The following is a 20657-nucleotide window of genomic DNA, read 5'->3' as shown; positions in this document are numbered from 1 at the left end:
TGTACCTAAAGTATGTGTATACCTGCCTACCTACCTCCCACCTCAACGGCGGCACGAATACATACCTCTCTACCTAGGCATAAAGACGGGAAGGGTTGGGTATACTACCTATATACATATATGGCATAGTGCTGCGTACTACGTCGACGCTGCACGGATAGCCTCCCAGGCAGGCATGACGGCGCCGTATTGTTTGGGTTAGATCGGTTTCCATGATGAATCAGTGCGTCTTGCCCTGCTCGCCCATTCCAGGCAACCCGCCAGTCACCGGGGCGGGCTGGACCAGGGTGGTCTGGCTGACGAGGTAAGGGGAGAGAGGTGCAGAGAGAGAAGACGAGGGGGAGCAGGGAGAAGGATACCTGCCTTGCCGCCGTATGCCACAACCCTCGACGCGACTCCTGGTGAATCGCAAATGGTAGGTAGACGCACGCAGTCGTGGACGGGGCAATCAAACGAATGTGGCAAGCAAGCAAGCGAGGATCCTCAGCGAGAGAGAGCGAGACAAAGGGAGAGGAGAGAGAGAGAGAGAGCTGACGATGGCGGCGGCAATGGGCAGAATCAGGTAGGAAGACGGATAACTAGGCGAGAACCAAGCCGAGACAACAGAAGCAAACTCGCTTCGCCAGTCGGCCTAGGGCTCGGCCAGGCCAGCCTTACCTTGGGTGAGCTGAGATATAGGTAGCAGCACCCATTGACCTGCCTACCTGCCTACCTGCCTACCTACCTACATATGGACAGGGCCTGCACGGCGCCCAGGTCGAATAATAGCCAAGGCGGAACCAGATGGGATGCGACTCGGAAGAGGCTGCGGTGGCACGGTACGACTGGTGCGCAAGCGTCGTCGCAGAGCAGACTCGCATGTCGTCAACGCGTCCAACGCCTGCAATCTATGCTCGGAGCGAGACTTGCAGCCCCGACACGAGGTTCTCGTTCACGTAGCCGTGTCTCACCGGTCGTAAATTGGCCAACGCGCCCCTTCCCGCCCCTCTCGCCCTCCCCGTCCGCTGTCCCGGATCGAGGACACGACGCCCAGAGCTAGGGGGTAACGGAGGTAGCGGGGAGGGATGCGTACCTAAGGCAGCGTAGCGAGCCAGAGGGAAAGGGGTTATCCCGTATACCTATTCTCGAGCGCGTGCGGCGCGTGTGGCGTGTGCGTCAATGTGCGTAAAACGTGTGTGTAGATAGATAGGGAGGGAGGGAGGTAGGTATAATATGCGTGTGATCACAACCAGTGAGCGGTAATAGTAATTAATAAAACAAACCCCCCCCCCCCCCCCCTTTCCCCCCCGGCGATCATCGTCCAGGGGAAGGATGAAGGGCATCTGCAGCTCCAGCTGGCAGCGCTTCTTCGTCCAGGCCGCCCTGAAGAAATTTTCCTCCACGCCCGTACGCGCCCTAGCCAGAAAGTCCGTAGTACTACGTGGCAGTCATGCGAGGCAACCATCAGGCGAGCTTCTCTAGTTTCTGTAGACCCAAGAAGTCTTCCGTCACCGCAGCGCATGGTGTTAGTTGGGTGACACCCTTACGCAACACGCACACTCGCACACACATACACGCACACATACGTATGCCGTCATATGCGTGCTGTCGTATGTATACGCGCGCGGGCACGCACGCCGCGCACGCACGCACACCAAGGGGGCCGCAGAAGGCAAGATGAGTACGACCTTTTCGACGGGCCCTCGTCGTATGAGGAGGCGGGTGGCTCGCTCGCTCGCTCGCTCCCTCTCTCCCTTCCTGCTCCCTCCTTCTCTTTCGGCCTCGCTCCCCTGTGAAGACCCCTTTTCGGCAGTTCTTGGAAATGCAGAGACCATCGTCAAGCGCCCCCCCCCCCCCGAGGGCGCAACTTGGCCCACGCGTATGGCGGCTCCGTAAATGTCGTCGGGATCGACCAGATGACAACGTGGTAAATGTGGGGAGGGGAGAGGAAGTGTTGTCCCTTTTTTTCCCTTCTTCTTCTTCTTCTTCTTCTTTTCTCTTCCTCCTCCTCTTCCTCGTCTTTTCCCAGACAGGAGAGAGGGACAGAGATTAATAAAGGGGGACAAGGGGCCGGGAGGGGAGGGGAGGGGGGGGGGAGAGGGGGAGATTCTCGAAGGGTTCCTTCTCGCGCTTAGCTACGTCAGATGTCAGATACGGCCTCCTCTCCCCTCCCCGGCCCCATCGTCGAATTGGAGAAATTGGGCTGGGCGGTTGGGCGATAAGTCTGCGTCTTCTGCACGCCAGCAGCAACATGAACGATAGGATTAAGATAGTGTGCATATGCCAATGCTCTACTTGGGATCGCTTCCTATTCGCGATGCGGTTGCTCAGCGCAATATTGGAATGCAGGAGAACGTAGAGGAGCACGTACAGGACGACATGTACGGGACGGTGAAGATGCCTCTCGTTGGTGCCCCACGGCGGGCGGGCGGGCGAGCTCGGGCGGAGGAGGCGAAGGGGGCACAAAAGGAGACAGGAGAAATCCCATCTTCCCACCTCTGCCCATCTCGCCTGCTTGTGCATTGCATTTCCTTTGGTGCATTTCCTGTCCACAAGCATAAAATACCGTCCTATGTATCTACCTGCCCGACGTGTAGGTTATGTTGTGTGCGGAGAGAGAGACGGTGTAAAGGATGCACTAAGCCACAGCGGAAATACGGCGTAACGAGCCCTGTAAGCGTGGGCCACAGCCAACTGAAATCGACAGCATTCCGCTAGCTGTACTCTCACAGTCTCGCCGTTAGAGGCACACGCGCACACGATAGCACGGGTTCCTCGGGATACGCATTCCGCGGCCACGCAAGCGCGGCGCAATCTTTCCCACCAACCTCGACCTCGACCAACGCCGACCGATCGGGGGAGAAGCGAACCGTGCAGGCAGGAAGCGCTCTGAGAAACACCCCGCGCCAGCACGGCATGCCCGTCCCCTCCCCTCCCCTCCTCCCACCCTCCCCCGCGGAGACCGACCCCGTCGACGCGCTGCTCGAGCGCTACCTCGGCCTGGTGGACGAGTACGCGGGCCTGCGGGCGCAGCTCGGCCGCCTGCAGGCCGGCATGTACCAGGACCTGGCGCGGGCCAACTTCGCCGGCGAGCGCGGCGCGCGCTTCGGCCGCGACCACTACGACGCGCGCATGCAGGCCGCGCGGCGGGTCGCCGTCACCCCCGACCCCGACCCCGACCCCGGCTCCGACGACGCCGTGCCGCGCGTCGCTGTCGTCCTCGCCACCACCGCCGCCGCCGCCGCCGACCCCCTGCGCTGGTACGGCCTGCTCGCCCCGCCGCCGCTGCGCCGCGCCCAGGCCCGCGCCGTCGAGGCCGTCGAGCGCGTCGTCCCGCAGCTCGTCTCCGTCGGCGCCCAGATGCAGCGCCTCGAGATCGAGGTGCGCCGCGCGCGCAAGCGCCGCGCCAAAACCGACGCCGCCGCCGCCGCCGCCGCCGCCGCTACTGGAGAGCAGGCGCAGGGATAACGGGGGAAAGGGTATCGGCGGTAGGTAGTAGCTGTTCTACGTGGGGGGGGGGGTTGAGGAGAGGGGCCGCGGCCGCGCACGCACCCCGTACACGTGTGGAGGACGGCAGCACGCTCGCGCTCGCGCTCGCAACAACGCCTCGCCCTCTGGGCTGTCTGGCTGCGGCCCCGCCGCGCCTCTTCCCGCATTCGGCTCCCTCCGCCGGGCCGTCGGCGGCGTACCCCGGGGCACAAGACCGGGCTAGGCTGGGCTCCGGCCGGTGGCGGTGCTGTCGGGGCGTGCGCGTGCGGAGATAGCGACGACGTGGAGTTCCACCGGGATGCGTATCTATTACTAGGCGACGCGACATCTTAGTCCAGTCCCGTTGGTACGCCCGTGTAACTGAGAACACGATCGGAAATGGGACTGGTGGAGTGGGCAGTTGGCAGCCGAGTTGGCCCTTTTATGCCCGAGGGCTGGAGTCGGGATGCCGGGTTGCGAGGACGGAGGCGCCATCGCGATTCGCGGACCATGCACGTTTAGGTGGAGATATAGGAGGATCTATTGAGTAGCACATATACTTGAATATCGACTTCATATCCCTTGCTTTACTTTTACAAATTAACCTCAGTGCCACCAATATTCACTTACGTCGCCTTCCTCTATATAGTAATACTTTTACGACGGTGGTACACGCTACACCACATCAGCGCAACGACGATATCTATACGGGTATCAAGTTGCGGTTCTCCACGCTCTCAGGCATAAGCGGCCCAGCCTAAGTCCGACATGGTTAGGTCGATACTTTCAAACAGAGGCTTTTGGCAACTTACCACAATACAAAAGCGCCAGGTTCCTCTCGTCGGTCGCCTGGTTGATGAGGTCGTTGACCGTCGCGGTCACGCTGAGCGTCTTGCTGAGCTTCTTGCGCACGACCTCGAGCGCGCGGTCGGCCTCGCTGGGCTCGTTCGCGACGCCGACGGGCCCGGTTGACGCCGCCGTCGCCGCCTTCTTCTTCTTCGCCGGGTTGACCTCGGCGTCCGTCCCGTCCTCCGGCTCCCCCTCCCGGCGCGTGTCCTGCAGCTTGGCCATGCGCACGGGGCTGATGGACCACGAGTACAGCGGGTCGTAGCGCAGCACGTCCAGGATGGTCATGATCGAGTACGTCTCCTCGCGCAGCGCGTCCAGCGTAAACTCGCAGCACCTCCTGAACACGCCTTCCGTCTTGGTGATCCCCATGCCGTCGACGACGTCCCGCGTAAGCCGGAACGGCACAAGCTCCGGCACCGGGAGCACGCGACCCATCTCGAAGGCCACGCCTAGGTCGATGTGCACCGCCTCGCCGCTTTTGGAGTCGAGGAGGATGTTGTGGCCGTGACGGTCGCCGAGCCCGAGGACGTGGCCGAGTATCGAGACCGCCGCCGTGGTTCGCGTGTAGGCCGTACGCTTGGCAAACCATTCGTCCGGATCGACAAAGTGTTCCATGAAGAAGTAGCGCATCACGGGCTGGAATCGATCCGTGACTTTCTTATAGGTCGTCACGCGCGCCTCCGAAGACTTCCCCTGCACTTGGGAAATCTCCTTCCTGCATTGCGATCCTGTGAGGTCCTTTGGGTGGTATCGCTCGTGAGCCGGCATGAGATACTCGTGGAGCGGGATGGTGTTGGAGACGAATTCGATCAGCCCAGAGGCGGAGGTCAAGGGCAGGACCTTGTACGTCCGGATCCCGAGGTTGCGCTGCTGGGTAGATCGATGAAGCTTCAAGACGGACGATACGGCAGCAAAAACCTGTTCCATGATCGCGTCTTGGCGAAGATCATCGTTTCCTCCTTTCACGAGCTGCTTGAACCGCTCCCCGTTGGAACCCACCACTGTGATGATCTTGGGCGCGCTGACGCCCGAGGCGATAGACATGTTGGGCTCGAGCTTGGAAATGTGCGGTATGTGGCTGTAATCTAGGCTAGGCGAGAGCTCCATTTGCATCGTGGGGGGTGGTATGCGCCATTTAGCGAGAGCGCTTGCGAGGCCTGAACCGGCGCTGGAATCCTTAACGGCGACCTTCTGCCCCGCCTTATAGCGCGAAGAATCCCGTTCGATGGCCAGCATGTGGTAAGCCTTGCTCGTCTTTTCAATGGCGGTCCATATCGTCGTGACCGAGTTGGTCTGGGCCAGCCTCTTGCCGACTTTCTCCGTAGCTTTCTGCCGGAGGACGGCCACGTCATCTTTCGAGTTCGTCCGGGACCTCGTCCCCGACCAAATCTGATACATCCCGTGATAGGGGTGGTCGACGCAGATGCGGTAAACAAGTTCGATGAGAAGCTTTTGAAAAAGGTGGTTCTGATCGAGCAAGCGTGACGTGAGTTGATTCATCAACGGTGCAAATTTCCGAGTGGCCACTTTATCGATGTATTTCCGGACGGCCTCGTTCGTGAAGTCTTCGGAGGACCTCTCGAGCCACAGGGCCGTGAATCGCAAGGCATCGTTGTTGTGTTCGTCACTGGCCACGAGCGACAGGAGGTAATTCTCCAAACTCAGCCTGATAAACTCGGTTCGGCTTTGTTCGACTCGGCGTAGCTCCTGCTCGTCTAGCTCGAGCCATTGCCTCGCTTTGGCGAGGTAGTTTTGATATTTGCTCTTGGTCTGCGAGTCCTTTGTGCTAGATATTAGTTCTCTCAGCTGGGAAACCTCATCGCTCTTCCCCTTCCTGAGGTGCTGGAGGCGGGCAAAGTCTTCGAGGCCGTCTGGGTTCTGTAGCTGCTCATCGCAAAACATGGCGAACTGGTGGTAAACTTTCCCGGCCTCCTGCCCGTCCGTCTTGCCTCTGAGCTCCTTTAATGCAGGTTGCAAGTAGTTTTTCTGAATACTTTCGGGCTTTTCGAGTTTGGCCACAGAGATTTGATAACCCGTTTTAGCGAGTAGATCGGGTCTGCTGACGGGAATCGTCTGCTTCTTGAGGTTTGGGTCTTCGTTGATGCTTTGGAGAACACGAATAGAAGATATCATCTCGCCATGATCCCATAGGGAATCGGCGGCCTCGATTTTCGCTACGGAATCGAGGTGCAACCCGAGCTCCGCGCTTGGCAATACGAGGTCTTTCAACGACGTCGCAATGTTCAAAGACTCCTGGGTAGCTCTATGGTACCTATACACGCTGGACGATACGAGCATCGACCTAATTTGCGCCAGTGTTGCTTCTGGCGGATTTATCTTTGACATTCCCCGGCGCTGAGAAGTCTGTGCGAGCACGCCCAATGTCGTTTCTCTGCAAGACAATATCTGGCTGACGTCTTCGTACCTGGAGGCTGTCAGTATAGCAATGGTCTAAGACTGCATGGGTACGCACCGCCCGCTCTTCATCCATCGGGACCTGTCTGTGAATACTGTTAACATCTTGTCGAACTCTGCAGAGTCGGCAATCTCAATAGCATCGTTTAGCTCTGTCAGAACAGCGAGGGCACTCAGATGACGGCGAAGATGAGCAGGGCCAAGCTCCTTAGCGGCTACGCTCCTCATAGTTTGGCTAAACCCGGCGTGAATAGCCTTCCTCGCCGTATCCAATTCGGTGGCCTGGTGCCAAGCTTGGTACGCCTTGTAGAGAGTGACAGAGGGATTTCGAGTTGATGCGGGAGCTGGGAGATTCCACATCTCGAGACGCCTCGCTGTGCTGAAAGTGCTTTCCACAGTTGCAGAAGACCCGTCGACACCCTGCTGGGTTTGAAGTAAAGAGTGTGATAGACCAGACAATCCCAGGTTGCTGAGTGTCCCCACCAGTGATCGGCTATCAGAATCGGCGGCTGGGTCTCCTCTCCGGATGTGGCTATCGTATTGCGCGCCGCGGAAGGCTAGGCTCATACTGCCATTCTTTTCGTATTCAAGTCGAGCTAGAACATTGCTAAGATCCGACGTATGGGCAAGACCGTAATACGCGTCTGGATCATCAATGTTCTCAAAGATGTCCAACAGGACGTCCGTGGACTCCTGGGTCCGGACAACAGAAGAACGTCGAGAACTTCGTGATCCGTCGGCGGACACCATTTCAACGAAAAGCAGCGCTGTTTTGAACATTGCACATGTTGCAGCAGCTGACGCAGCGGACAAGAGGTCGAGCTCAAGCCACTGTGCTCGGTCGGCTATAGAATTCTCCCCCGGTAACTTTTGCGTCCTTAAGTATAGGATGGCATTGATTAGAAGACTCATGTTTTCTTTCGCTGCAGGCGTGTCTAGCCCAAGCCACGTTTTGAGAGCGGTTGAAAGACCCCGTCTAGTGGATTGTTGTTTCTCCCGCTCAAACAAGAGGACCAGATGGACGATATATGGGAATGCCTGCCGGGCGAAGCCTTTCACACTAGTAAGTATCAGGGACAGAGAATTCAGAATGATGTTCTCGGGATAGGATTGTGCTAGATACACAGTGACATTCTGAGCCCACTTGGCGCTCTCGAATGCTCCGCTGGAGAGGGCTTGGTCTTCGGAAACGGAGTCAACGGGGATGTTATCCGACGGCGGGGTTCTGTACGGCGTCCAATTCGACGTTGAAAAAAGTTGATCGGACAAGACTTTCTGACAAGCCGCTAGTAAGTCGTTATCGCCTTGAGCTACGGCATCCGAGACAACTGTTCGTAAAGCTGATTCTGCGAGCCCAGCCTTGAAGCAATCACTGTCGGACGTCAGAGACTGAAGAAGGCTTAGGAGGCCGTACTCTGACCCGGAAGCGTCTATAGGCATATCACAGTATTGTGACAGTTCGGATTCTTGTAGCAAGTCCTGGTCAACGTGGCCAGACGCGGCAAACCCTCTGCCAACGACTCGACCCGCCCAGGCAAGGTATTCATTGCTCAGCGTCTGTGTCTGACAGCTCTTCCAGACAACAGACACCCAAGCCTGCGCCTCTTCATCAGAACAGATCACGTCTGTGCTGGGCGAAGTCGGGACTGTGAAGTGGCCACACAGCATCTCCAGCGCCAGTTTGCGTGAGGGCTCATTCAACAACGGGGGTCCATGCAACCCATCTTGAAGGATTTCTAGCAACAGCCTACTCTCATGTGTGCCTCGCTCCGCATTTCCCGACGATCGAATGTGGGCGGCAGACAGCGTAATCGCTTCGAAAGCACTTCGTTGTTGGCCGTCTTGGAGCAGAGACGACCTATAACCGTCAAGGTATTTGGTGAACCAGGAATGGAATCTTTGGGCTTTGCTCATTGTAGCCTTGAACTGGCTTTCCTGCGTCGTACTGGATTGGCTAGTTTCCAAGAATATGCGGAGGGAGGCAAGAGTAGACAGGGCGTATCCCGAGAGGAATGAGGGCGATTGCGACAGGGATTCCGAGCCCCTCTCCAACAGATACTGGCTGACCCCGAGCGCGTCGTCTGCGCATTCGGTATCGACGATGAGAGGGCGTATAGATTGCAGCAGCATCTCCAACGGGTATGATTGCAAAGCATCCCGGCCGGCTAGGCAGATGAGCACCCGGACCTTCCGGAGGACGGAACACGTGTGTAGAGGTCCTAACGCTACATGAATTCCGTTGAGAAGCCTCCTGGCGACGCTAACTACCAATGTAGGCGTCCATAGCGCGGAAATATCGTACTCTGTTCGGCTGCACAATAATGATATCTCCCTGGTTAGATACCTGGCGCGGAACATGGGTTGTTGATTCGGTGACAGGACGATTTCAGAATGCCCGCATTTCTTTATCGCCGCCATCGCCTCGGCGGCGTATGTAAAATCTTGATCCTTGGCCCATGATTTCTCGATCGGGTTCTCTTGGTCGATGAGGCTGAAGAATATGCCAAGGATATCGGCGAAGTGTATATATATGGCTTCAAGGAAAGCTTCTCGGGTAAGGATCTTGCGTAGTCTACTCTCACCGCTCGACTGTGACGCCTTAGGCATGCTAATGTCATGAGCCATGCTGTATGCTATGGTCTTGGAGAAATTGCGCCGGATAAGCTCTGCGAGGCTACACCCGAGCGTCACTGCGAGATTTTCCACGGCTGTATCTTGTCCACGCATCACCATCAGAGCTACTACTTCAGACTGCGCTCGTTGAAGCAGCCCCTTGAGAGTGGAGAAGCCAAAGATCTCGAATGGGATGTCTTCAATACTGTTTCCTTCGAGCCAGGTGTAAAGCAACTGGGGGGCAAACAGGTCGAAGAGCTGCTGCGCGTTGTCTAGGTGTAGGGAAGCGGATATGTTATCAAGACAACGCGCAGCGTGATTTTTCGAACTCGCAATATTCCCGGGGATCTCGAATATATGGTAGATAGCACGCCGTAAAAGGGTAGGCCATTCCCGTGCTAATTCGGCGAGCACGAAAAGCCGCAGGGCGATGCCCTCAGGGAAATCAGTATTGCTGGGAAGGACTTTTAAAACGTCAACCAAAACTTCGTCGTGCGCTTTTAAGATATATCGACCGAACAAGGCTGGCAAACGTGCCCCAATGTAGAATTTGACAGGTATCGACGCGGTTTCAAGAATGCTAAATAGAGATGTGCTTGGATGAGGCATCTTGATCGACTTCGGGTATTTCTCGTTAACTTGAGTTAGACGGAGGAGAAGCCGGGCCAGCGACATCTGGACGCTTGGAGAGAGGATATTGCTCGAGAGTCCCGAATTGAGAAAGTGATAGTATAGGTCGCCCGCATGCGAAGATATTTCGCCGTCACTATCAGACCATATCGGCATGAGGCCTTCCATCACGTCGAGGCAGATATTCAAGGCGACCTCACAGCGGGAAAACTCCGCACTGCCTATCAACTTGCCCATTCTGTTTATCAATCTATGGGCGTCGTCGGGGTTGATGATGAGGTCGTTCTCGAGCAATTCTCGAGTTAAACATCGGCACGAGAGCAACTCCGTATCGGGCAGCTCTAAGAAACCGTCAAGAAACAGTGCGGGTACGAGGCCGATCTGGCCGTTGTCTTCATACAAAATATCAAAGAGGCACAACCTTTGGATGGTGTCGGCGTGGAAGGTTGCTGCTTGTAGGACGATAGAGGACTCGTGTCGAGATATTTCGAGGGGGCTTGTCGACGCCTTCGACCACCGCTCCTTCTCGAATTCGTCGTCAAGATCCATCAAGTCGACATCATCGTTAGATGGTTGATTCCTGTCTCGTTTTCGGAAGGCGTCGGACAATTCGTGGAATAATTGGTGAAGATAAAGCCATTCTTTCGTCAACTTGCTCAACTCGGCATTCGACAATGCTGGCATGTAAGGCCGAACTGACATGAAAAGGTAATTGTAGAGTGTTTGACTCTCGGGCGAGCGGGATACAGCAGCGAGGGCAATCCGGAGTACTGCAAACAAGGAATGCTCGACCTCTTGTAGCTGTCTCGAGTTGACCTCGATTAAAATGGGAAGAATAAGGGCACTGATGATTAAGGTTGAAATGACACTCTTAAGTTTTTCGGGCGTGATCTGGGTAAAGCCATCCGCCTGCTTATCCCAAGTCTCACAGAGGGTTCCCAGTTCTTCAAGCTTCGGAGACAGAAGTTCTGTGATGAGCTTCTTCGTGACGTGAGCATTAGTGGTATCGCTTAGTTGCGTGGTCGCAGCCACGGGTATACGCTGTGGCTCCGGATCTTCGGGGGATCCAGGCGTAGCAGGGTCCAACAGCAGTAGATACCTGGTGAGGCTCTCGCGATCTCGGAGCAGGCTCAGCGTCTCCCCGATTGCTCCAGAGATCGTCTGAGAGGGCCGAGAGAGCACCAAATTCTGGTCACCACAAGCGGACTGCATTAGGTTAGCAACATCTAACGGTATGACGTGGCTAGAATATGATGATATGAAAATGGTATCGGCTATGATTGGGGCATCGTTAGTATCACCACGTTTGCGATATCGACTTTGTTCACGTACCAGGATCCCATCTGAAAAACATCCAGCGGACTACGCTATTACAAGTCGCGTAACTGGCGCTCGGAAGCTGGACGTTTCGAAGGTTAAGAAGCGTTGTCATGAGCGTGAGAGAAGAGTCTACTACAACAGCTGGACCGTTCACGTCGGCAGTTGTAATTATACTATTAATATCGTCGGCGATGTCGCGATATGACACTAGTTCATGAGTGATGATCGAATGTAGCAGGATGCTCGAAGCACGGCAATTTGCAGTCATGCTAACAGATCGAACAGCGATCTGCCATACTTGCTTCCAGAGCGTGGTCAGAGTGCCGTCGGCGGCACTGGCCTGGGGTGTCAGACTAATAGAAAGGGTCAGCGCGAGATCGAAGCCGTATCCGGACGAGTTGTCAGACCTACCTTGTACACGCGATCATAGCCCACGTAGAGACCTTGCTGTTTTTACTCGTAACTTGGCTTGCTAAGAAGGACACGAGTTCCGACATCTCATCGATATCGACTTTGAGATTGGAGACGAAAAAGGGCACAATTTGCAAAGCTGTATATTGTATGGAATGATCAGGAGAGCGTAGCTTCTGGCGAAGCCGGCTGAAACCCATCGCCGTCCGTTGCTTCTTGCGCGGCTGCTCGTCGTTAGCAGAGAGTGTGTGCGATGCCCGAGAGCATTTCCATATCAAACACTCGAGAAGGGCTAGGATGTGCACCACCGCCCACTGTTTCTCCCCCTCGACATTGAATGGCCGCAAAGAAAACGACTGGACTTGAAAAATCGCGCCACCACGCACTGCGACGGAATAGGACAAGTCGTCCTGTTGAAGCTGGGAGCGTTCTTCTCGCCTCGAATATTCGCCCCAGAATAATTCTGCGAGGTTCTCTATGTCGCCGAGGAGTGAAGGTTTATCGCCCCGCTTGACCAAGAACTCAAGCTGCAGATAGAGGTTGAAGAGAAGCTTTAGCATCTCGATTCGAACGCCATTCAAAAGTGCATCGTGCGCAGACGTGGTCTTCGTCTGCCACCACTGGCCCACCAACGGGAGTGTGTCCAGAGCCAAAGAGCTGGCGTGGCTAGAATCGTCTGTTTGCGCGGCTACAAACAGCTTGTTGATCAAAGCGAATGCCAGCTGATGCAGCTGGCTTATTCCTAGAGAGCGGAGTTGAAGGATTTGGATGACCACGGAGGACATCTCCCTCGAGCGCTCCAAGAGGGGCGCCGTGGGAGTAGAGGCGAGGTGGAGGAGACATTGCAAAAGGTCCGGTAGGTGGCTACGCGAAACCCGGGCGGAGCGCTGAGATGTGGTTGTGGATCTAGGGGCGGAGCGGGTTAAAGACGACGACTGCGCCGTCCCGGGCGCCGGCGATGCTCGTGATAGGCTCGGATCTCTGTCGGTAGCGGCTAGGTACAGGGCCAAGGCGTTAACGGCGAAATCAACGCATGTGAACCAGCCCTGGCCCTCGTTCGTAGCGAGGAGTTCCACATTGGCGGGAGGGTTCAGTAGAGCAGACAGCGCTTTAATGTAATCCTGAACAAGCGGCGGGACTAGATCGTCCTCGGGATGTGGCAAGGTCTGGGTAATGTGGTCGACGATGGCAAGGACCGTCTTCTTCTTGATCGCATGGGCGCTCAGTTCGACGCCCAGACGGAGCGCCTCGGCGCACTTGGTGAGTCTGCTGGCAGCAGTAGTCTTACTTCCGTAGTAAGCCTTCTTCTCAGAGACCACACACCGGAACAGCGACTCGAATATTACGTGGTAGTTCTTGTCGTCGAGCGCAGACCTAGGGATCATCAACACAAGGCGTCCCATCGGTTGTCGACAGCTACTTACAAATTCGGTACTTTCCCCTGTTCCTTGAATATATGGATCAGGTCTAGACAGGTCAACATGATGGTCCCCATCAGAAGCGGAAAACGCAGGGATGTTGGCTTTACCATCTAAACCAGAAGAACGGCTGGTGCTGGAATTGCTTTCAATAGCAACTGTTCCCGTTTTAGCGCTCTCCACCTCATATTATTCGTAGGCGGTTGCGCCTCACCTCGAGCACCGTCCAGGGTGATGTGCCGAGCCTTAGACCGAGGCGGCATCTTGCTATGTTAATGTAGATATCCGATGTGGTGTGGCCACGAGGACGAGTGGGATATATAAAGGTTCAGAACTACTCATGATATTGCTCTCTCAGGGGTTTCGACGTGGTTGAAGGGTGGGCTTATCTCCGTCGTGGGCGTGAACGGTCCCCCATCGCGATGGACTTCGGCCTGGCTATAAGGCTATATATACTATGCCTCAAGCGCATGCCACAAGCAAGTACCTACCGTAGAGTAGGAACCGTTGGTGCTGGGAACGGCGAGATCGGTCCGTTTCCTAGGCAGCCGGTCTCTCCTGTCCTCGGTGGCTTGTCTTCTTTTTCATTTGGGGGTTGTTTTCTCCCAGGCTTACGCGCATTGGCGTGAGCTTCTGCCTCGCGGTCGTGAGCGACCTGCCTATGACCTGCATAGTGTGCTAGGTAGCCGTCTGAGCTTTTGTTTACCTGGAATCGTCGTATCTTATCTTTTCAGCTTATTTCATCTGCCGGCAGAACACCCACCGTACGAGACCGCCTTCCCAACCTAGGTGTGGGCAGGTACCTAAGGTGGTGTACCGTAGATGGCTCTAGGGGCTCTTAGGAATGTACCTGCATGCTGAGTTTGGGTAGGCAGATACAAGTTCCTCCAGGTACATAGTAGCAGGGTGGACCTGGCTGGTGTGCCCGGCGCAGGTACCTTTTGCCTTACCTACCTTGACACGTCCAGCATCATTTTCTCGTGGAATTTCTGAGTAACTCAACTCCCTCCGTCCAGTACTCTCCCGTGCCCTCGCCCGCCTCTGCATCGTGGCAGCAACACCGTTTCCCGCGTTCCATGTGTCGCTCATAACACCAATCTATCGACAGGCTAGCGTGCATACCTGTTGCATTGCGAGCCTCCTTCCGTCGAAACGCCGCGCGACAATGCGATAGGCCGAGACCGCGAACCATGGCAGACGATGGCAGCCTGGAAGATTTCCAGGCCCTGCATAGAGAATTAACCACGGTCTCCGAGGCCTTGAGAGATGATCGCGAGTCGCGCGGTTGTCTCTTGCTGTCCCAGCTGTCGCAATTGCCTTTGCTCGAGAAAGTGGCCGGCAAGTTGGGAGGGTTGTTGTCCCGGCCCGGGAGGAAGAAGGAGAGCCGAGATGCTGTGATGTCGGGTTGGTTCTCGCTACGTTTGGACTCTTGCTGGTCTTGCTGGCTGTCTTGCTGACTGGCCATTTGCCTATAGGAAAAGTCACCGTTTTCGACGACGAGTATTCTCTGAATAAAGACTACCAGGACCTTGTTTTACAGGTTGCCGATGAGCTCGACTTGGACGAAATCGAAGCTGCCAAGTTGTCACTGCTAGTCGAAGACGACGAGACCACGCTAGGACGTCCGAGAAAGGAATGTGCCATAATCCACTTCCACCAACATAGGAAATTCTTGCTCAGCTGCATCTTGCTGCTTCTGGAGCTGTCAAAAGAAGAGGATGACCTGGTTGCTGGAGGGCTTGGTGACGAGCTGGGTTTCCTTGGTCAATATGTCAACGAGAATATCCTTCGAGCGAATCTTCCCGGCGTCGCGGCGACCCCTTCCCAGCCGAGATTCGTGCCAACATGTATGGCTACAATGCGCGACATCAGAATATGGCTCCAGAAGCTCGTCGAGCAGGTTACAAGCGCGACGGTCCTAGGTCGTGCGAACGAGGCCCAGTTCCAGGAGACTATAGAGTTCACCCACATAAGCCTCATCCAGCAGCATGAGCTCCTTGCCGTTATACTTTGCTATGCCATCGAGAAACACGCGGCGCTCGAGCAAGACTTCCTCGACTTTATCCGAGTCCTGAAGCAAGTCACCCGATACGATGCCACGATCGGTGAGTCTAACCTCCCTCCCCCCTCCACATTCCGTCGCTCTCAACAAAAGGGGAGATGAAAGTAGTGATACAAATGCCTGCCGATAGCTGTCTGCTTTCCTAGCTAACCTCGTTAGTGCATCTGGTACCGGTGCTCGGCACCTACATCACCATCTTCGGCTCGACGGAAGGTAGTGGAAGTGTAGAACAAGCGAGGAAGCTGGATGCTCTAGTATACCAACAGTTGGACGATGACGTACGGACGCTGCCTTTCCTGAATGCTACTATCAGGGCCTGGTGGATTGCCGAATACAGCGGCTGGTACATGGAAGATGCCGCGGGCTCTGGCCTCCCCAATATTGACATCGACGAAGGTAGGAATTATCCATTTGCCAAACTACTTATGAGCGCGCTAGCTAACAAAGTTGACAGAGGACAAGCAAAGATCTAAACATTTCACCGAGGCGTTGGGAGACGGGGCATTTGATTTCATATTGGCAGTTGTTGCCGATGCCAGGGCATCGGAGTGGGAGGACGCGGCCCGGAGGTCTTTACGGCAATGGCTTCGGAAAAGGACGCCACCACTCCCCCCAGACAACGCTTCATTTTCCTTACCCTTTCAGAACATCATAGCAGCAAAGCTCGAGACTTTCGTGGACGCCTTCATATCCAATATGCCCGATGTGCTACGAAGGCTAAAGATAGAGGAGGATGAGCAACGCCAGACCAGTCAAATCCAGGAGCAGGATTACAACTTGGAGAGATTCCTCCTCATCATCGCTTATTCTTTCGAGGGCCGTGCGGACGCCGCGGACGGATTCTGGGGCGATCCCGAGAACAACCTAGCCGGCTTTCTGCAGTGGGCGTCTCGGAGGGCAACGACGCCGGTGCAGGCCGCGTTCTGTGAAATGCTCCAGTCGCTATCCGAGGATTCCGAGTCTGCTACATCCGCCCACGAATTCCTTTTGGACGAAGCACATCAAATTCGGAAGCCGTTGACCATTACATGGGCTCACATCGTCAACGAATTAGAATACTTCGCCAACAAGGTCAAGGACAAATCCGCGCCAACCCAGGTCAGCACCCACAGACCCGGGAAATTCGGCAACGAGCAGGCGGAAACCGAACCAGAGTTCACGGCAATGCTGGAATCGTATCTGAGGTTGATGGCCAAGCTTGCCAAGCAGAGCGAGTCTGCGCGTATTTACCTGCTCGAGCAGACGAAGCCCGGGCTCCCCGATGTCCTTTTCCAAGTGATAAGCGGCTTCGTGTCGCCTCGGATCAGGGCATGCACATTTAGGGCGTTGACCTCCCTCATTGATCGGAAAACCCTCACACAGAACTACATGATGTGGCAGTATCTCGAGTCGTGCCTGACAGGGTTTTTCCTTTCGCCTACGTCTAACAGGACTCTGGCCTCTTCAGCAAGCTCTCATTCCCCGTCCTTCTATATGGAGGCCCTCTTCCAAGACATGAGCCCACATATCGACGATGCCAGTGCCTTCATCCAATTCCTGGACGCTCTGACGTCTCTCCCGGAAGAATATCGTCCTTTGAATGATGTACTTTCATATCCTGAGGATTTGGGTGCGTCCGCTCGGATGCGCCCTGGGATCGACCCCTACATCGACTTTGCCCTGGGACATATGTTCTCCGTCCGGACTCTCGACTCTACAGAAATCATGCAGCAGAGAATTCTGCGGAGGTGCTGCCTGGACCTCGCTTTTACCTGCCTTTCCAATTTCAACGAAGACTTGATCGTGTTCAGCAACGAGACCCATGTCAACGTGGATTCCGCTATCCAATGCGGAGATCTACACAGTTATGTTACCCTCCACCCATTCGCTCGAGTCATGGAGTGGATGTTCGACAGCAAGTTCATGAAGAGCCTCCTAAGCACGATACACCAAAGCTCAGCAGACCTCGGGAAGGCCGAGCCAGACTCACCTTTAATTTTAAGCGTTCTGCGTGGCGTTGAACTCGTGTCGAAAGCCCTAGAACTCCAAGCCACCTACCTTGATCTCGTTCGGCCGATGACAAAACCTCAGGGTCGGGCACAGAGCCGGTCCCAATATATACCAGCGCCCAACAGAGCATTTGCCTCGATAGAAGATGGCCTAATGACGAGCATGTCATTAATGTCGGATCTTGGGAGCTTCTGCGGCATAGGCCATCCGAACTTAACCCTGGCGAGCTTACAGCTCCTCAAGAGGATCTCAGCATCACCCAGGGTGATTTCGGCTTGGCATTCCGGACCTACAAGACAGTCGCATCGCAACAAGGCCATAATCGCGCTGGAGGAACACGGTGACGCGGCCGTTATAGCCGGCTCATTTATCGGGGAGTTTAAAACCCCTCTAGATTTCCACAGACGAGGCGAATCGTCGGAATACCTCATCAAGGTATATGTCCTCGATTTCCTCTACTCGTGCATGCAAGCAAGCCCAAATCGACCCACGATCGCTCACCTACTGCTCGGGTTTCGCTGCGGAGCCAACGTGCTGGAAATCGAACCGGGTAGCCCGTTTGATCGGAGATCGTCTCTATTCCACGCCTTGCTGCCTGTGGTTTTAGAAATACCCTCGAGAGACGAAGAGGGGTCTATGCAGACGTGGACCGTGAGCCTAAAGTATAAGGTCTTGCGAATTCTCAAGATACTCTGGAGTTCTCCGCTGTCAGCCGGTATTATCCTCGATGAGCTTCGGGAGAACGATTTCCTCTTTCATATTCTGCTGCAAGGCCTCGTAACCCAGCAAAGCCCCATATGGGACGGACAGGAAGCCGCTGGCCCTGACTTTCTCACAACCACCGCTGCCGAAGGTTATGTCGATTACCTCTCGATGAGGGCGATGGCCCTGGAGTATGTCACCCGTGAGCTCTGCAGCGTCTCCCAGGGCCACGCACCTGCACTCAAGCGGCGGATCTTCGACGCCCTGGGTGGCCAAATCAAGGTGGACGGCTTGGAGGTGATCCAAGTTCCTTCGGTATTCGAATTTCACGATTCCCTGCCCCAGGAGAGCTTGTTCGCAACCACTCTACCCGACTTACCGACCTACGGGGGATTCGACCTCCGATCGTGCGTGGAGGAAGACGACGACTCGAACCCGGTGTACAGCATAGAAAAGGTTGAACAAATAGTGCGGTTAAAACGCAACGAAGCAGCTCGCAACTCTGGCCAACTCGTGCTGCAGCAAGAAGGGGCACAGGTGGATGGAGAAGAAGGGACCTTGTTGCTATACTTGTGCTATCTCAACTACTTCGGACGAGTCAAGTCGTACAGTCACAAAGTCCTGAAGGCGTGGACGAAGCTCCTGATAATGATGACCGATTGCAACGACTTCAAAGGCGCGAGCAAAGTCTCGTTCATACTACAAACGCTGCAGGCGACGCTGCCTAGCCTCGAGATGTACGGTTCGGAAAACCCTGGCGCGGCGTACGAGCTAGCGCAACTTGCTAGAGTACTGCTCTTCGAACTGGATTTCGCGACGATGGCTTCGGCAGACAAACAGAGTCGGGCGGCGGAGAACCTGGTCAGCGACAAGCTGTTCCAGCTTCTGCAGATCTGTCTGAGCGCAATCGCAAAGTGGGTTGGTAATCAGGAATTGCGCGCGGTCTACTATAGCATCTGCTATCGCCACCTTACCGGTCTCGTGGACCACGGGCAGGGCGTGTCGTCGAGTTTGCGGAAGACGGCTAGGACGATTCAGTCGTTCGGTGAGAAGCTGCTAAACGTGGTCTGTGACGATGCGTTTGGCGGGGATGCGACCTGTCAATCGGCTGCGCTGATCCTCTTGGGAACCCTAGTCCAGCTTGGCAAGCAGGAGAACGACAACTACGTGGTGGAGACGCTTAACCGGCTCAACTTCATCGGTGTCCTTGTCGACTCTCTTCGCGGCGTGCTGGCGGAGTGGGAGGACGTCAATAAGACAGGTAAGCCTCGCGCCGGCGTCGGTCCGCGATTGCTCCGGACAGGTTGCTCTAACACGACGTACTACTCTCTTGCAGGCGGTTCCGACCAACAGCACTACCTGAACGCGAAGCTCGCTCTCCTGCTACAGCTGTGCCAGACACGCGAGGGCGCGAAGAACGTGCTGCACGCGAATCTATTCCGGACGGTAGAGCAGTCGGGCTTATTTTCAGTAGATCCCGAACTGCAGGTTGACTCGTCAGACAGCAAGGCCCTCGAGAGGCACTACACGCTCCTAGTCAAGGTGGCTCGCATCATTGGGGCTGCGATAGTCAGCCGGGGGTCGCATAACGTGCTACAGGGCAGACGTTTCTTGACCGAGCATAGGATGTTAGTGATGCACGTCCTTAAGCGATCCGCCGGAATAGGCGCAGGTGGCAAGGCGGACGAGGCGCTCTCGGAACGCGTCGGGGAGCTGGCGGAGGCGTTTATGGTCGTTATCACCGCGACCGGGTTCCTCGAGGTAAGCTCCCTTTTCGGCGATTCCCCTCCTCGATCCCACGTACGATCCGCTGCGTGGCAAAACAGCACCCCGGCTAATATGGACTTCCCGTTATCTACCCACGTGCAGTTCGAAAGCGATAGCCTCAGCGAAGAGAATAGACCCACGCCGGTATTATTTCATTAGAGGCCACGATGGCACGGAAGACGTGGGTAGACCTACGACAAACTTACTAGCGGAGGATCGGATAACGACGATGAAGGAATGGCAGCAATTTCTTATCTGCCTTGGTATTTGGGGTCCCCCTCTGATTCTCCTTGGCTAGGTGTCAAGGCGTCGAGGCAAAAGCTTGTGCTATATCGTGCACCACGAGAACAATGCTTGTGTAGGTAGGGCTTACGGTAGCTGTTAGTTCTCAGAACTAATGCAGGCAATCGCTGTGCGGGTGTATGTAGACGAAATCGATGTGGCGGCGCTGGGCGAGCCGTCCGTGGAGAATCTAGCCGGCGCGAGGCAGACTCGCCCTCAGCTTCACCAAGCCAGGTAATGATGCGTGAAGCTATCTGCGCAAGTCATGAAGCAAGGGCCCAGCATCCGCCTACATATGTACTTCATGGCCCTACGTGTAGACGACCATGTATATGTAGGCATACCAACAGGCTAGTGTCCCTCTCTCTCGTGCCACCGCATGATACGGGCGATGCGACGAGCCGTCCTCCCACTCTGAGGGGCGGAATTCATCTAGAAGCCTGCGAGGAGTAGCAGCCCTGGCCCGCCCTAGCCTGCTGCTACGTAGTACCGTATAGTGTGTATTAGCTGACGATATCCACGACGACGACGATTGGCCAGCGACGTTGGCGATGGGCACGACATGTTGATAAGACAGCCGCAACGGGCTAGGCCTGGTGGCTTCCGGGTGCTTAGCTCGCGTTGCTCTTCGGCCTTGGTATGGCCCTTGGCGTAGCATTGTTGGACCGATGGGCCTATCGACCGCCCCGTCTGTCTCGCCTCTACCCCAAACTCGATGCCCAATCCAGCAGCTCGCAACGTTCGCTCCCCCC

The 20657-nt window shown here is 55.7% G+C and overlaps 3 protein-coding genes across 3 annotated transcripts; 2 read left to right on the top strand and 1 right to left on the bottom strand.

The window, feature by feature from the left end:
* Positions 1 to 1311: 1311 nt before the first annotated feature.
* Positions 1312 to 3447, top strand: GGS23DRAFT_596846 (uncharacterized protein; the record flags this gene model as incomplete). The annotated part of the gene is made up of 2 exons (XM_051518536.1): positions 1312 to 1406; positions 2745 to 3447. The coding sequence occupies 2 exons, from the start codon at positions 1312 to 1314 to the stop codon at positions 3445 to 3447; spliced, it is 798 nt and encodes a 265-aa protein (XP_051371787.1).
* A 555-nt stretch (positions 3448 to 4002) lies between these two features.
* Positions 4003 to 13780, bottom strand: GGS23DRAFT_568113 (uncharacterized protein). Its single transcript, XM_051516379.1, has 8 exons — positions 13318 to 13780; positions 13214 to 13261; positions 13110 to 13152; positions 11686 to 13059; positions 11287 to 11627; positions 6770 to 11228; positions 4260 to 6721; positions 4003 to 4204 (listed from the first exon to the last, which is right to left on the bottom strand). Exons 1-8 carry the CDS (start codon positions 13364 to 13366, stop codon positions 4185 to 4187), a joined length of 8796 nt encoding a protein of 2931 aa, XP_051371786.1. The 5' UTR covers positions 13367 to 13780; the 3' UTR covers positions 4003 to 4184.
* A 224-nt stretch (positions 13781 to 14004) lies between these two features.
* Positions 14005 to 20269, top strand: GGS23DRAFT_568112 (nucleoporin Nup186/Nup192/Nup205). Its single transcript, XM_051516378.1, has 6 exons — positions 14005 to 14507; positions 14579 to 15208; positions 15325 to 15561; positions 15620 to 19117; positions 19193 to 19617; positions 19726 to 20269. Exons 1-6 carry the CDS (start codon positions 14294 to 14296, stop codon positions 19780 to 19782), a joined length of 5061 nt encoding a protein of 1686 aa, XP_051371785.1. The 5' UTR covers positions 14005 to 14293; the 3' UTR covers positions 19783 to 20269.
* Positions 20270 to 20657: the final 388 nt, after the last annotated feature.

Source organism: Durotheca rogersii, assembly GCF_024521655.1.
Source record: "Durotheca rogersii strain YMJ 92031201 chromosome Unknown GGS23scaffold_10, whole genome shotgun sequence".
Classification (NCBI taxonomy): domain Eukaryota; kingdom Fungi; phylum Ascomycota; class Sordariomycetes; order Xylariales; family Xylariaceae; genus Durotheca; species Durotheca rogersii.
The sequence above is the reverse complement of the archived record's forward strand: the minus strand, read 5'-3'. Positions and strand labels throughout refer to the sequence as shown.